The sequence below is a fragment of the Ceratotherium simum genome, chromosome 11 (assembly GCF_057802395.1).
Source record: "Ceratotherium simum simum isolate JZ-2026a chromosome 11, ASM5780239v1, whole genome shotgun sequence".
Taxonomy (NCBI): domain Eukaryota; kingdom Metazoa; phylum Chordata; class Mammalia; order Perissodactyla; family Rhinocerotidae; genus Ceratotherium; species Ceratotherium simum.
In genome coordinates this window covers 61,678,675-61,696,146 of record NC_141910.1, presented here as the reverse complement: position 1 = coordinate 61,696,146, position 17,472 = coordinate 61,678,675, and the positions used below count along the sequence as shown (strand labels likewise).

Genomic DNA, 17,472 nt, shown 5'->3' with positions numbered 1-17,472 from the left:
AGGGAACTATGATGCTATTCTGATTAGGACAGCAGAAAGCAAAGAAACTTTACAGCCATATTAACATAAATTTTAGCACATATCGGTATAAACTAGATGTTCTTAACTGAGCTATCAAATTGAAGGTATTATATACTGAAAACTCCTGGTGAATTAGTAAATTTTAAGAAATTCTCCTTATGATAATTATACATGTTCTTCCTGTGGTCAATTTACTTATCTGAGGCCATTTTAATTCTTTCTACACCACAAGTGAAATCACAAAAAAAGTAATCAGTTGCATGAATTAATGTGAAACACAAATTTAGCAATTACCTGTATGTTAAAATGATCAAGAATTGCAATCAGCTCTTCTTTCCTAGTGGAAACCACAGTGCCTAGTTATGATAAACGTAAAATGATCAGATTGTTTCTAGGGCAATAATACAGAAAAAACATGAGCAATTATTTACAAATACAAATATTGATTACTTTTCATTATGTCATCAAGAAAGGTACCATTGAATATACACATGTCTGAATGAACTGGGGTGACACACTAATCATGACACAAGGACAGAGGAGGAAGAAGCACCAGATGCAGGGATAGTGCTACTCTTCTCACAGCTAAACGTTTTCTTTTCCTCCTCATCTAGCTCTTTAGTAACCCCTACCACTCACCTCCTCTTCCTTTATGTCCTTTCCCTTTTGCTAACCATCTCCTTCCACATGCAACAGAAACCAAAAGAGGTGAAAGAAGGTCTGCAGGTGAGAACAAAATGGCATAGCCCAAATCCTGCTAATCATGGTTTTTCTGTAAATGTCTTGTGCTAAAACAACTATGTGTAATATACACATGTACATACACATGTGTATGAATATATACATGCAACCAACCAATCATCTAACAAGAAAGAGGTGTCAAGAGACTGGGAAGAAGTGCCCTTTTAATGAATAATAGCACAATCACTTAACTCTTTTTTAATTGGATATTTACTAATATTTTATATGAAATGAAAAGAAATTCATAACAAACCTGCTTCACTTTTTAGTTTATAAGATCGACTTCCATCCATGCTGATGTGTTGTTGCACAATTATAGAGTTACCGTACACATTTGCTTTATAGGCATCATCTCCTCTGTTCCTTAACGTTATTGAGATATCTGCTGAGCTAAAGCAACAAAGTTAAGTCACATGAAGGTACAGTGCAATTACAATATTAGGTTATTATAATTTTAAAAACCCCCAAGTAATTTCGCTAATTCATTTGAAAAGTAGCTTTATACCAGTAGTTGATGGCGGACTGGCTACTATAGAATAATGTTAAAGATATCAAGCTTAACAAAAAAAAATAAAGTTGACAATAAGAGATGTTCTATAAAAAGTAATTGACTATTCTATCCATAATAGAAATACAACATTTGCACAAAAATGATGTAAGTTTTGGTCGTTTCAAATCATGTAGATAGGTTCTACATTCTCCTATAAGCAATGTGAAACCAACATTATACTGCCTACTCTAAATTACATAATAAAGCATCATGCTGACAGTAGGCCTTTAAGACTGATGAAGTAAGAATGATGGTGAAGTAATAACATTTTGTAAGAGGATTAGAATCAAAGGAAACAAGCTTAATTTTCAAATTACTTAGCAATAAAAAAATCAGAGTATTTGATATCAAGAAATGTAAACTAAAGCTCAAAATTTCTTAAAGTTTACTGGTATTACAAAAGAATTATTTTTAAAGTTTTAAAGAAGTTTAAAGCATTTATAACCGAGCATATTTTAACATATTATAGAAAGGGAAAAAAAAAAAATCAATCAATATTTATTTTTCTACTCTAAGTGTGTTAAAATAAGATTGGGAGAAAAACAAACAAAAATGTTAATGAGTACATTAATGAATACATATTTATAATTTCCTTAAACATAAAAGCAGACAACACTTTTTCTGGTTCATATCTGCCAAAATGCCAAAGTTCTCGAAAGCAAAATTGCTTTACTTGGTAATTTAATGAAATCTTTAATAGAACAAACTTGTTGGGGCCGGCCCCATGGCTTAGCAGTTAAGTGCACGCGCTCCACTGCTGGCAGCCCGGGTTCAGATCCCGGGCGCGCACAGATGCACTGCTTCTCCGGCCATGCTGAGGCCGCGTCCCACATACAGCAACTAGAAGGATGTGCAACTATGACATACAACTATGTACTGGGGCTTTGGGGAGAAAAAAGGGGAAAAAAAAAAAAGGAACAAACTTGTTTTTGTGAATTTGTAATCATACTACAAAATAGTTCCCATTGCAGGAAATGTAGGAAAAAAATACTCAAAATGAACTTCACTGTAAACTGATATTACAGGAGACACACTGAATGGTTTGCTCAGCTTTTGCTCCCCACTCTCTTCTTTGCAAGTACCCTGACAGAAAGAGAGGGCTCAGCAGCCACGTCGGTCCCCATCCTGTCCTCCAGGGATTGAGCTAAATATAGAAATCTGACACTAACTGAGCCAAATGCTCTTCTTTAAAAATTCAAATTAAGAAAAACTGGTAAAATCCAAATAAGGTCTGTAGTTTAATTAATAATATCATAGCAATGTTAATTGCATAGCTTTGATAAAATACCTTAGTTATTTAAGATGTCAACATTAATGGAAATTGAGCGAAGGGTGTGAAGGAAACTGTACTATCTTTGCAACACTTTTGTAAATCTAAAATTACTTCAAAATGAAAAGTTTTTAAAATAAACCCAAATTAAGACACAACCAGGTGGAAAAACAGTGATTCCTTGGAGCTCCAAAGTTATGAGGCCTCTGGGGCTAGAGAAACCAACTTGGGGCATTATACTCTGATAAGCAAGAAGAAAGTCTGCAGAGACTACAGAGAGAAGCAGCATAGAACAGAGAAGCTCTCGGGAACCCTCTGAGACAGACTGACAGAGACACACATCCACAGATACTGGCAGTGAATCAGAGACAAAGAGAACACAAGAGCACTTCCTTACACACACAGCCCCACAGACTAAGACAGTAAGACAAATGCCTGCATACACAAAGACCTAGAGTAAAAAACACCTGGCTATGGTGGCGCAAGCGGTTAAGTGTGCGCGCTCCGCTGTGGCGGGCTGGGGTTCACCAGTTCAGATCCTGGGCGCGCACCGACGCACTGCCTGGCAAGCCATGCTGTGGCGGCGTCCCATATAAAGGGGAGCAAGATGGGCACGGATGTTAGCCCAGGGCAAGTCTTCCTCAGCAAAAAAAGAGGAGGATTGGCAGATATTAGCACAGGGCTGATCTCCTCACACACACACACACAAAAACACCTGGCTAAATAATAAGCAAGAGCATGCATACCCCAGAGACAATGAGAGAGAAACACATTCACACACCTGCACACTGGTCAATAGGAGAGAGGGAGGGAGGAGCGCACAACACATAAGTACAGCCCATTATGTAAGGAGGGGCGGGAGGTGGTGTAGAGGAAGAGTTGCAGCACGGACTGAAGGAAGGAAGAGGGAGAAAGAGGCCTACACACAAAGACACACACAGAAAGTCAGAGACGCAAAAAAGAGAGACCCAGAAACAGAAAATGCTTGGTTCTGAGATCTCTCAGTTCTGGTCGCTCATGAGACCCAAGTGTACCTCCTCCTCGCGGCTTCTGAGATATATATCCCAGCATCTTTAAGATAAATCTCCTTTTCTAAAGCCACCCTGAGGGGCTGGCCCCATGGCACAGCGGTTGAGTGCACGCACTCCACTGCTGGTGGCCTGGGCTCGGATCCCAGGCGTGCACTGATGCACTGCTTATCAAGCCATGCTGTGGCAGTGTCCCATATAAAGTGGAGGAAGATGCGCACAGATGTTAGCCCAGGGCCAGTCTTCCTCAGCAAAAAGAGGAGGATTAGCATGGATGTTAGCTCTAGCTCAGGGCTGGTCTTCCTCACAAAAAAATAAAAAATAAAAAATAATAAAGCTACCCTGAGTGGGTTGGGGGGTGGGTGTGTGTGTGTGTGTTTTAGTCAGAAATATCTAATTAAGACAGATATGCATCTGAAAAGTTATAATTAGTGGGATTTTTAAAAGCTCCCCGAGCTGATTCCAATTAACAGTCAAGGCTGAAAACCGTAAACTAAAGTATGATGGGGAAGGGCAGCTGGCTTACAATACGGAGCAAAAAATAATTTACTTTATTAACTAGTGTGATTACCTAGTATTAAGTGAATGTACGTCATGAAAACATTTTAAAAATAAAATGACTACAAATATTTGCTCTCTGAATTATCAAATCTCTCCCTTCATTAGCAAACATCCACTTTATTATTTTCATTCCTAGCTACTCCTTGCATTTGAAAGCTATCTTTAGTATTGTGAGAACTTTGCAGGCACCAACAGGAGGTATCCTGTTGCTATATGAATTTAATAAATATCAGAAAGGCAAGTTATTCGAAAAATTAAGCCTTAAGAAAAAAGCCTCATAATAACTACTCAAAAAACCTGTACAAGGAGACAGGGAAAAGTGAGCTGGGCACTACTGCTGTGTCCCCACCATATTGATGCGGCTGATGCTAAACTTGGGTCAAGAGCCATAGAGTCCAACATCTGTAAACACAGAAGACCCTTAAGTGAAAAGAGAGACCATCAGTGAGAGCTCTTTCAGAATGACAGCATAAACAAGCAGTGCCACAGGAACAATTTGGCTTCTTTCTCAACTCTGGAAGAACCTATCTGCACAGAGATAACTGGCAGCAGCACACACTGATAGAAACGAGAAACAAGGGAAGAGCCACGTAAAAATATGATGCACCTATGCACCTACTCCTTCTCTGAGTAGCCAGTTCACCTGCAGTAAGTTCTATAACCCGGACTAAATAAATCAGGAATGGACAGCAGCACTATGAGTTTTCTTTCCTCCATTACCCACTCCCAATGCCCAGCTGATGTTAAAAACAGGACTGGCGCAAAGACCCCGACGCCACCAGGGCTAGTATTAGGAAGGCTGAGAGAGGGAACTGTGAACTGAACATGTGCAAGAAGAACCTGAATGGCTAGGGGCATGAGAACTTGCGTCACTGAGAGGTTTTCACAGGAGGAGATCCATTAGGAGAATTCATTCACTGCCCCCGTATCAAGTAAAGTGTCTCAAGGCACAGTTCTCGGCTCCCCCTAACCATGTTAGGCAAGCATCTCTAAGGAGAGTGGAAACCCCACAAAGGCAGCCCAAAGCCCAGGTGTCACAAATGGGGAGTGTAATGTCTGACAAAGGGGAAGGAGAGAGTCCTTAAGACTACCTCAAACCTGGGCCAGACTGACAAACATTCTTCAGGCAAAGTGGGATAGCCACATACATTGTAGATGCAGAAGGGACTCAGAATAGAACTGAAAAACTTAATGAATTGATTCTGTAAAAAAGTGATGACAGAAACAGAGACTCTAAAGTAAGGAGAATTTTATAGATAGCAAATGTTTTAAATGAGGAAGGAGATGACAAGAGGAATGGGTTTGGAAAAGCTGTTTTTAGCTACTTTTTCATTCAAGGTCAGTAAAAAGGAGACTGGGCTCAGGTTAAAGCTTTTCAGTTATTAACTGTGTAAAATATATTAATGTTCCTATCTACAGGCAACTCTGTCCTTGAAAGTTGATGATTTGTGTACACTAGCCTTTTTCTTTCTTGTTTTCTTTTCTTTAATGGTATTTCGAGGATAAGTCTCAGAAAGAAGTTTCTGCTTTGGCCTAGGTACTTCCCAAATGGAAAAAATAAAAAATATTTAACTGAGACATAAAACATTTATTGGTAAAGAAAAAATAATTTCTTCCCAAAGCTTCTATTTGAAAGATCAATGTGTTATCTGGCTAGGTAGACTAGGTGATTGTTTGGACAACTAAGAAATGTATAGTTAAGTATAATGAATTGAAACAGAGTTGGGACCATTAACTTAAAAAGGTTAAATTAACTAATTTTTGACTTCAGACATAATTTTGTTTGGAGACTGTGGGGGAGAAGACCTTGCTAGGCTGAGGCCCAAATAAGATAAGTAGAGACAGAAAATATGCTGGAGAACTGTTATCAAATAGTTCTTTTCCAAGGCCGTATAGCATGGGAAATGATTTTCTGTGTATCTTTTCCTTCCTTCTCCTGAGTCAACTTGGAACCCTAGCCTAATTAGGATTAAGATTCCTAGGGTTTCTGAAAGACACACAAGGAACGTACATACCTCACTCACATCTCATCCCAGGTCTATTTTTTAGTAATAAAATGGGAGAAGTTAGGGACCGGCCTGGTGGCGTAGTGGTTAAGTTCATGTGCTCCGTTTCGGCAGCCTGGGGTTCATGGGTTCAGATCCCAGGTGCAGACCTAGGCACTGCTCATCAAGCCATACTGTGGCAGGCGTCCCCCATACAAAAAATAGAGGAAGATGGGCACAGATGTTGGCTCAGGGCCAATCTTCCTCACCAAAAAGAGGAGGATTGGCAACAGATGTTAGCTCAGGGGTAATCTTCCTCACAAAACAAAAAGAAAAAGATTTAAAAAAATGAGAGAAGTTAAATGGATATAACACTGAGTAGAAGGAAAGTCTATTATATGATAAAAAAAAGATATCACAGTTAATTATCAAAGCTCTGGGCATTGGGCATATGAGAGAGGAATGCACAGTGGGAGTAGCCTCACTCTGGGAGCTAGTCTGACAGAATTTGGGACATCCAGTTGTTAAGAGAAACAAGGGTCCCTTCACAGTTATCCGAGGCAGTATTAAAAAGAATAAGGAAATCAGCCTGAAGAGAGCTCCTAATAGTCAAAAGACCATGAGTCTACAATGATGCAAACTGGGCAATTAATATATACTTAGGTGAAGGCAAGCTATGACAAAAAGAAATGTAAACATAAAGCCAAAGAGCGTTGCTATATGACCATTCACTGAAGGTCAAGATGGACCACAAATAGACTTGTGATTGTGGTCCTCAAATCAAACTCAGTGACGAACCACCTAGGTAAAGGATATAAAATCACAGACAGAGAGTGGAAAACTTTTTTTGAAGTCTTAAAGAGCTGGAGGCAGAAATTTGGTGCAGGGACGTCTTGGCTGGCCCCTGACTCTGCTTTCACCTGTGTCATATCAACATGGACTTGCAGAAGCTGGGTTTGGGTTAAGGGCCAGGAAAGTCCAGTGTTTGTAAATATTCCTTTAAACAGAAGTACACAGATGTATCACTGCTTGTTCTTTCAGAAAGGTAATAGAAATAAGAGTGTAAGTGGGCAGGCATACGGCAATAATTGACACAAGCTCTCTGTCTGGAAAGGATAACAGGCAACAGTGGTCCATGCTGGGGCAAGAGAAAGGAATGAAAAGATACAATACTCTGCTCCAGTGCTGGGAAGTCAGTTCATTTCCTATAATGTCTCACGAATTGGGAATCTAAGTAGCTGCTTCTTACTAAAGAACTGAAAAACACACGTAGAAAGCAAACACTTACTTCTGTCCATCTTTCACAAAACCTTTTAAAGAAGATCCTCTATTAGTAGCGACTGCTTTTCCACCAAGGCCAACTATGAGAGCTGTGAGTACTGCACTCTTTCCACCTAAAGAAACAGGTGTTAAAGAAATCACAATCATTAGAGAGAGAAAAGAAAAGGCTAACTCCTGTAATTTGATGTAAAAAGATTTTTGAATGAAAATGTGAATTAGTCTAACCCTGAAACAAAGTGTCATATTTCAATTATAATTTTCTTCCAGTGCCAAAGCAGCAAACTTAAAAATAAAGCTGCTATTAGAAAAAAATTAATATATTTCAGGAATCAAGTTTTGCCACTAATAAGGAAACGGAAAAAATGGTTGGTATCTTTCCAACCTAAAACTCTCATTGCATCATCTTAGCCCATCAGCCTATTAAATAAACTTATCTAATTACACATATATACTTAATTAATCTAATTTTTATTACATTCTAATTTAATTACAATTTACTTTTTCCATAAATTCTCAGAAGTCAGAAACTGTTTTTAACAACCCTTGAGTGCAAGCCCCATAGGGACGGGAGTGTTGTCTGTTTTATTCAATGCTGTGTCTCCAATATTAGCCCATAATAGGCACTCACATATTTGCTGAATAAATAAATGAACTTAAATATGAAAAAATTAGCAGTCATATAGATAGATGTTTTTACGTAACATTTTGACAATTATTATTCCTAATTTGAATATTCATTTGCTAGCTCTTTGAAAACTGTACTTCTTTTTACCCTAACAGACATAAATATCACAAGCTGAAATTCCTAAGTCTTTAACAATTACCCAGAATATGGTAACTATTTTCTGAACTCCACAATCAACCAATTCAATCAACTCTTATCAGCCCATCATCTTCCACGATATACCCCAAATTAACCAAAAAACACCACTGGTTAACGCAATTTAGTTCTTGAAATGCCTTTCAAGTCCTATCCTCTCTCCTCTTCCTTAATTTCCAAATTCCCTGCCTCTACTACTTGTATTATACCTTCTTAAGTTTTAATAATCAAATCACCATTTCAAAAGTTAAAAAAGAAAAAAGCAAAGACCCAACTGCAAAAGTCACCATTCTTTACTTCTTGTCCCGTGTGACCTCCCTGTAGCCCTGATCCCTTTGCCCACTCTCTCCTCCTGAAAACACTTTCCATTTGACTGAATATAGAGCAGGGAAAACAAAGAACAACAACTAAACAGACTGTGGAGCTCCACGCACCGAGTTTCACGTTCTAGCGCAGTCACGAGTTGTAGACTATGGCAAGCCTCCTCTCCCAGTGTACTGGCTCAGTCAAGTTGTCAGCACCTCTCGCCGGCTCCTCCATCACAAAAGCTGCCTAATGGGTCTTTCTAACGCCTGTCTTCCCCCTTCTAATCCATTCTCACTATGCTGCCAGTCCGTTTCACAAATCTCGACCATGTCATCCATTTACTCAAAAACTTTAATGGGTTCCCCTCTGACTTCTGAATAAAACCCCAAAATCTTTATCATGGCATTCAAGATCCTGAACAACATCACCCACAACATGACTCTCCAGCGTCGGCTTCTGCCCCTCCCTACCATGTACGAAAAGATAAAGCCATGTAAAGTTGTTCACCACCCTCCACACACATCTACTTCTCCCCTCAAACCTCTGCTGATGAACAATCTTTGCCTGGAACATCTCAGCTGCTGCTTCTCCAAGAAGACCTAAAGAATCTAAAATTTTCATTCAAGTATCACACAAATACCACTTCTTCTAAAGGCTTTCATTGGCCACAACAGTGAGAATTAGCTTCTTTCACGTTTGGATTACCCTGACACTTTATTTTTGCTCTATTACAACATTTAATGGATGTAAGACACAGGGCTCCTCAATCACAACGCGGACAGCTTGTCCGCTCTTCTGTGGTATGAATTCCACGGTAAATGGATTCAAAAGAATAAGCAAGAAATGTTTGTCCCCATTGCATAAATAATGAACCCAGAGTTAACTCATTATTTTCTTAAAGTGTAGACTGGCAGCAAATACTAAAAATATTCATGACCACAAGTTATAGATCTAAAACTTAGATTTATCAGCACTAATAGTCACCTATTTTAAAAAGTTAATGCATTCTAATCTCAAAGTACTGCTCAAAGTCAAATAAGGAGGGCAAAAGCACTTACTTCCATTGTTGCCAACAACAAAGTTGACATTAGAACCAAATTTAAAGGGTCCAAGCATCGAATGACACATGAAATTTCTTAGCTGAATACTCTCAATTATTCCAACTTCTGCTGCAGTCTATTAATAAAAAACAATGAGAGAAAACAATCACTCTGTCTAATTCACTCACTATAATCAAGCGTTTGCTGGCAGGAGAAAAGCCAGCAGTGTTACCAATGAAAAAAGTTACAGCAAGTGAATAACATTAACTTCAATCAATGAGTCAGATAAAATTAAATGGGAACCTTATATGGGTAACCACTGGTTCTGAAGTCCTCAAAGGATCTAATAAGTGTATCACTTACTATGGACAATACTAACATTTTGAGACAGACAATTTTTTCTTGGAGGGGGGCTGTCTTGTGCATTGTGAGATGTAAAACTAGCCTCTACCCATTAGATGCCAGTAGCACACAACCACCCCCCAGTTGTGACAACCAAAAATATACCCAGACATTGCTAAATGTCCCCTGGGAGCACGATCCCCCCTGGTGCAGTGAAACTTCCTGTAAAATACAGAACCTTAATTAGAGCATCCCTGAAGGATGGTGATCCAGCCATGGTTTGAACATCGAATCTGCTATAGATAATTTAAAGAGTAGAGGACACATTCTTAAAAGGTAAAACCTGCTTTTCTTGTGACCTGCTATGTCTGTGACTTGTTATGATAACTGTGTGACTTTGGCAATGTATGAAGAACATATGGTTTATAAATCTGTAAAATAGAAACAGTGTGTTGTAAATACACATCAGGATTAAACTAGAGAAGGTTTATAAATGTTTTAATCAAGAGTCTGGCACACAGTGGTCATACTTTGTAGTTGGAAATACTAAAATCAATCAACCATATTTTACTAAACCTCCCAATGTTTTTGAAGAACACTTAATGTCTCCAATGTTTTTAATAGTTTCTTTAAAAACTCCCTGGATCTCTTCTTCTGGACACCATCTTATTAAAAAGAAGAAAATATTTATAACCTTGTATGATTAGCATACCAGAAATCATGGTTGAAGACTTTTAAAAATAAACTTTTATTTTGATCTAATAGTAGATTCAGATGCAGTTGTAAGAAATAATACAGAGAGATCCTGCAAATCCTTTACCCAGTTTCTGCCCATGGTAACACCCTGAAAACTGTAGTACAACATCACAACCAGGATACTGACATTGATACAGTCAAGATACAGGACATTTCCACCACCACAAGTATCCCTCATGTTGCCCCTTTACAGCCACATTCACACCCTCCCAATCCATCCCCTCCTTAATCCCTGGCCCACTAATCTGTTCTCCTTTTCTACAACACTGTCATTTCAAGAATGTTATATAAATGGAATCATACAGAATCTAACCTTTTGAGATTGGCTTTTTTTCACTCAGCATAACTGGCCATTGTTGGCTGTATCAGTAGTTCACTGCATTTTATTGCTAAGTAGCATTTAATGGTATGGATGTACCACAGTATGTCTAACCATTCACTCACTGAATGACATCTGAGTCGTTTCATTTTTGGGCTATTACAAATAAAGTTGCTATAAACATTCATGTATAGATTTTTGCATGAAGATAAATCTTCATTTCTCTGGGACAAATGCTCGGTTATATCGTAGGTAGTTGCATATTAAATTTTTTAAAGAAACTGCGAAACTATTCCCCACAGCCAGCTGTATCATTTTACATTCTCACTAGCAATGTATGAATAATCCAGTTTCTCTGCATCCTTGCCAGCATTTGGTATTGTCATCGCTTGTTTTAGCCATTCTGATGGGTGTGTAATAATATCTCATTGTGGTCTTAATTTGCATTTCCCTGATGATGGATGATGCTGAACATCACATCATGTGCTTATTTGCCATCTGTCTAAGCTCCTCTTCAGTGAGTTGTCTCCTCATGTCTTCTGCCCATTCTCAAGTTGGATTATTTGCTTTTAACTGTTGAATCTTGCGAGTTCTTTACATATTCAAGATACTAGTACTTTGTTGGATAGTTTGTAAATATTTTCTCCTAGTCTGTAGTTAAGACTTTTCATCCTCTTAACAAGGTCTTTTGCAGAAGAAAAGTTTTTAATTTTGAGGAGGTCCAATTTATCAATTTTTCATTTTATCTTTTGTGTGTTTGGTGTCAAGTCTAAGAATTCTTTGCATAATCCTAGATCCCAAAGATTTCTCCCATGTTTGTTTCTAAAAGCTTTATAGTCTTACGTTTTACAGTTAAATCTGTTACCCAATTTTGAGCTAAGTTTTATATGAGACTTAGGCTGAGGTTCATTTTCCTGCCTGGAGATGTCTAATTCCTCCAGTACCATTTGTTAAAAAGGCTCCCCCCCCCCCCATTAAATTGTCTTTGCATCACTGCCAAAAATAAGTTCACCACGATTTGTGTGGGTCTATTTCTGGATCCTCTGTTCTGTTCCATTGATCTATGTGTCTATCCCTACACCAATACCAGAGGGTCTTAATTACAGCAGGTATATCATAAGTCTCGAAATTGGGTAGACCGATTCCTCCCACTTTATTCTTCTTTTTCAAACTGATTTTAGCTATTCTAGTTCCTTTGCCTTTTTATATAAATTTTAGAATAAATTTACCTATATCTACAAAAAACCTTGCTGAGATTTTGATAGAAACTGCATTAAACTTACATATCATTTTGGGGAAGAATTGACATCTCTTCTATGTTGAGTCTTCTAATCTATGAACAAGTGGAGTATCTCTCTCCCTTTATTTAGGTCTTCTTTGCCTCTTTCATCAGGCTTACAGTTTTTAGCATATTAGTCCTATACATATTTTGTTAGATTTAGACCTAAGTATTTCATTTTTTTTGAGCGACTGTAAATGGTACTGTATTTTGAATTTCAATGTCTCTGTGTTCAATGCTAATGTAACAACTGACTTTTTAAAAAAAATGTTTATCTTGTATCCTGTGACCTTGCTGAATGCATTTATTAGTTCCAAGAGGTTTTTTTCTGTAGATTCTTTGAGATTTTCTATGTAGACAATTAGGTCATCTGTAAACAGGGACAGCTTTATTTTTTTCCTTTCCAACCTGTATATCTTTTGTTTCCTTTTCTTGCTTTATTACACTGGCTAGATCTCCCAGCACTATGTTAAATAAGAGTGATAAGAGCAGACATCCTTGCCTTGTTCCTGATCTTAGGGAAAAGACATTTCAGTTTCACCATTAAGTATAACACTAGCTGAAGGCTTTTTTTCAGTGCTCCTTATCATGTTGAGGAAGTTCCCCTCTAGTCCTACTTTTCTGAGAATTTTAATCATAAATGAGTGCTAAATTCTGTCAAACGTTTTTCTGCACCAAATGACACGATCATGTGATTTTTCTTCTTTAGCCTGTTAATATGGTGAATTACACTGATTGACTTTCAGAAAATAAATCAGTCTTGCATGCCTAGAATAAACCCTACTTGATCACAGTATATAATTCATTTTATATATTGTTGAATTCTATTTGCTAATTTTGTGTTAGGGATTTCTGCATCCACATCCATGAGGTCTGTAGTTTGCTTTTTTTTTAAATTTTTTTCTTTTCTTTTTTTTTTTTTGGTGAGGAACACTAGCCCTGAGCTAACATCTGTTGCCAAACCTTCTCTTTTTGGTGAGGAAGACTGGCCCTGAGCTAACATCTGTGCCCATCTTCCTCTATTTTATATGTGGGACACCTGCCACAGCATGGCTTGATGAGCAGTGCCTAGGTCCGTGCCCAGGATCTGAACCTGCGAACCCCAGGCCACCAAAGCGGAGCTTAACTACTATGCCACCAGGCCAGACCCTGTAGTTTGCTTTTTTAGTACTTTCTTTGTCTGGTTTTGGTATCAAGATAATTAATTGGAAAGCGTTCCCTCCTCTTCTATTTTCTGGAAACGACTATGTAGAATTCATGTTGACTCTTTAAATGTTTCTACAATTCTCCAGTCAAATCAACTGGGCTTGAAGATTCCTTTTTTAGGAGTTTGTAAACAATTAATTAAATTTCCTTAATAGTTGTACAGTGATTCAAATGGTCTATTTCATATTTGGCGAATTGTGGTAATCTGTGCTTTTTAAGGAATTGGTCCACTCCATCTAAGTTGTCAAATTTAGGTGTGTAGAGTTGTTAACAGTATTCTCTTATTATCCTTTCGATGTTTGCAGGGTCAACGGTCATATCCACTGTTTCATTCCTGATATTGGTAATTTGTGTATTCTCTTTTTTCCCTCTGTCGGTCTTACGAGAGGCTTGTCAATTTTATTCACCTTTCCAAAGAAAGAGCTCTTCATTCCATTGTTTTCTCTACTAATTTTTTCTAATAATTAACATAAAACTTCAAAATTAGTCAGGTTATTTTACCTTAGCTTTTTAAAAATCATATTGCTTTTCCTGATATTGACTTATCAAGAATATGACATATAAACCAGACACAAGAAACATGCCAATTAAAAACCATAATTTGGTAATTTTGCACTTACCAAAGTAGAGGTACAATTAGTGAAAGAAGCTGTACATTCATCTTCGTCACCATCTTTATCAAAATCCTCCAACTCTTCTTGTCTTGGTCTTTTGGCATTTTCAGGAGAGAAGAAATTTTCTTCCTTTCTTTTGGCCATCAGGTCTGAACAAATGTAGCAACAATGAAGTAAATCAAGTATAGTACCCACATGATTGTTTCATACACTGAACTTAAAATAAATCAGACAAAGCTTAAGCTTTAAGTATTATGTCCATTCATCTCCCTAGAGCCTCCAAATGGAACTGCCACCTATGCCCTACTGCCACCTTGATTTTGGCCCAGGGAGATGTGCCAGACTTCTAACCCACAGAAGTATAAGATAAGAAATGTGTGTTGTTTTTTTTTTTAAAAAATCATCTGCATATGCTACACTAGTTGATTTTACTTCAGAATTATTCCTAGCCAAGATTTTATTGATATGGGTCCACCTAAATGTTTTGACTCCTAAACTCACAAAAGGTAAAAGATTTTATTTGTGAAACTGTGGTTTCTAGTTTCCTAGATCTATTAATAGAGATGGAATAACACCTTCTGAAATTATTCCAGAGCAATCACCTAATTTTCACAAGTCATAAAGTATTAGTGAATTAGATAAAACTTTTAATTTTATTTTCCCAAAGAAGCATATTTTGAAGCAGTGCTGCCTAGCACCAGTAGTTTTCCTTAATTGTTTCCTAAAGAAACAGTCCATGCTGATTGTCTACTTTTTACCAAAATACTAAAAAACTTATACCAAGAAAATTAATACATTCAAAATTACACAAGATTTTCTAAATGTACGAATACTGCACCTCAAGTCAAAGCTGATAGTCTGTGACTGAAATTAAATGTTATGACTACTGCGATTGTTGCTTTCATTTTTCTCCTTAAAACACATTTAAGACCTAAAATGATAGGTACCTAATAACTGTTTGCTGAATAAATGGAGAGAAAAATCCACGACACAGGTAATCAGAAATTCCTAAGACACAAGAAAAGACTATGAGGAATAGTTCTAGTCTCAACCCATATAAGTCCCCCAATGACTACACCATAGCAACCCTGTCTATACCAGGTACCTGGTCAGTAGTAGATTAAACGAGATTTTCTCTCTCATGAATTTGGACCGAAAGATTCTAGTCAGTCCTCACTAGAAGAGATGATAGCTCTATGAGATGATATGTACACAGAGCAAGAAAGCCAAGCTTAAGTGGATGTGTATATGCTGGGAGGGTGGGGGTCTAGAGGAGAGGTGTTACAAAGAGAGCATGAAGTCGATGTGAGGGAACAGGAGATGTAGGAACACAAGAGAGAAAAGGAGGTGAGGAGAGAGAGACATTCACACAGTGTTTAATTTTTTAATCCACTGCTTTCCAAACCTACACTGACAGACCCAATTCTGCAGAAATATCAAATATCTATACATATTCTGGAGGAAATGTTTTGGGGAACTATCTTTGTCAGGTTTTGTCATTATGACAATGCATGCTTCATTAAATAAACTGAATAGTTTTCTCATCTTTTTAATGATCCGAAATTGCTTCTATGGCATGAAACAAATGTTTTTTGGAGGTGAGAAAGAACTAAGCTTCAGGTTATTAGATGGTGGAGTCTGTTTTAATTTTATGAAACCATTTCAATTTCTTTCTTGTATACTGGTTGTTTACTCCTCTTGATATCTTCCTAAATCAATTTTTCTGTAATTTTATTTTATGAAACATTGATCATTTAAAGTCTCAAATTTACTACACAAAATTACTTTACGTTTTGTAAAATCCTCATCCGTAGTCATGACTCCTTTCATTCAAATTCTATTTAATTAAATTTTAAACATTTTCTCTAGAAACTAGTTCTTTGCTTTATCGTCTAGTTTTTCTTTAATGGGAATATTTTAATGTTTATTCATATATTTTTATACAACAAAATATAAGAGATACGCAGCGGGGCTAGAATTCAGGCTCTAATTCTTTTTTCCAAAGTACAAGTTAAAAAAAGCAATGAAAGACTTCCACTTCCAAGAAGATGGAGTAGATGTACTTTTCCCTATTCCTCCTGCTTAGTAAAACTAAGAGCCTTGGAAATTATATATAAAACAAACATTAAGATGACTCTGAAAGAGCAGGAGGCAGATTGGCTAGGGACCTCAGGACTCAAGAAATGATACCATGGTTCATTCCCTGAGTTCCTGTTTTGCCTCAAACATCCCAGACTTGGAGAAGCCAGCAACTGGGGAAACACCAACAGGTGCAGGGGGAAAAAAACCTTAATGAAAACTTGCTCTCTCTAGCCAAAGGACCAGGAAAAGGACACCCCAACAAGACAGAAAACTTTTAGACAATAATTGCTATACTCCAACCAAATACCATTGAAAAAACTGTGGCCCCTCCTCCCCTCCCCATGCCAAGTGGACAGCCTGGACTTCTACCCTGGAGAGGCTATAAGGAGGCATCTCAACATCCCAGCTGGCTAGTGTCAGAGAAGGCTATGTTGGCCAAGTAGGGAACCATGATAATGGCGTCAATGGAGACCACCTAGAGAGCCTAGACCTGTACTCCCACCAGGCAGTAATAGGGTGCTACTGACTCCCACTGTCTCCTGGATGGTGTCAGGGGAGGCCTTTTACCACTGCCCAGAGAGGTAGGGAGGCCATCCCACTACAGGGTCCATGCAGACCATGAAGAGAGCCGAAATTCCCACCCCAGCCCAGTAGTCACTGCGGCTAAGAAACGAGTTCTGTAAAGTTCTAGGTTTGAGTCTCTGTGTCCATGGCCCAGTACCACAGGGCAGCAGTTCTCAAAGGTTGTGGTCTCTTAAAAAGTACTAAGGACCTCAAAGAGCTTTTGTTTATATCTATCAACATTTACCATGTTATAAATTAAAACTGAGAAACTTTAAAACAAAAAACAAACAAGTACACATTCTATCAGTTGTCAGAGCAACGACATCATCATGTCTCATAACATCTGGAAAACTCCACTGTACACCCTTAAGTGAATGAGAGTGAAAGAAGCAAATAATATCTTACTATTATTATGAAAACAATTTTAACCTTGTAGACCCTTTGAAAGAATCTCATGGATCCCTGGACCACACTTTGCAAACTGCTGCTATAAGGATACTAAAAGCAAGTCCTTGACACAATGCTGTAAGTTATAAGGCATAGCTAGCAAGCAATCAAGTTAGAGCAGCAGAGAAGGGCTTGCAGACTTGATACTCAAAGTGTGGTCCAAGGACCAACAAGTAGCATCTACATCTCCTGGGCAGGGGTTAGATATCCACAATCTCAGGTACCACCCCAATCCAAATGAACCAGAATCTTCATTTTAA

The 17,472-nt window shown here is 37.9% G+C and overlaps 1 protein-coding gene across 1 annotated transcript in view; it reads right to left on the bottom strand.

The window, feature by feature from the left end:
- Positions 1–17,472, bottom strand: part of SMC6 (structural maintenance of chromosomes 6) — an 83,698-nt gene that overhangs the window by 61,361 nt on the left and 4,865 nt on the right. Inside the window, exons 2-6 of the mRNA XM_004418310.3 lie at positions 14,126–14,268; positions 9,622–9,739; positions 7,445–7,550; positions 1,016–1,152; positions 316–377 (exon numbers count right to left, since the gene is read on the bottom strand). Coding sequence (XP_004418367.1) covers positions 316–377; positions 1,016–1,152; positions 7,445–7,550; positions 9,622–9,739; positions 14,126–14,263 — 561 coding nt within the window. The 5' untranslated portion in view covers positions 14,264–14,268. The remainder of the gene's footprint in view (positions 1–315; positions 378–1,015; positions 1,153–7,444; positions 7,551–9,621; positions 9,740–14,125; positions 14,269–17,472) is intronic.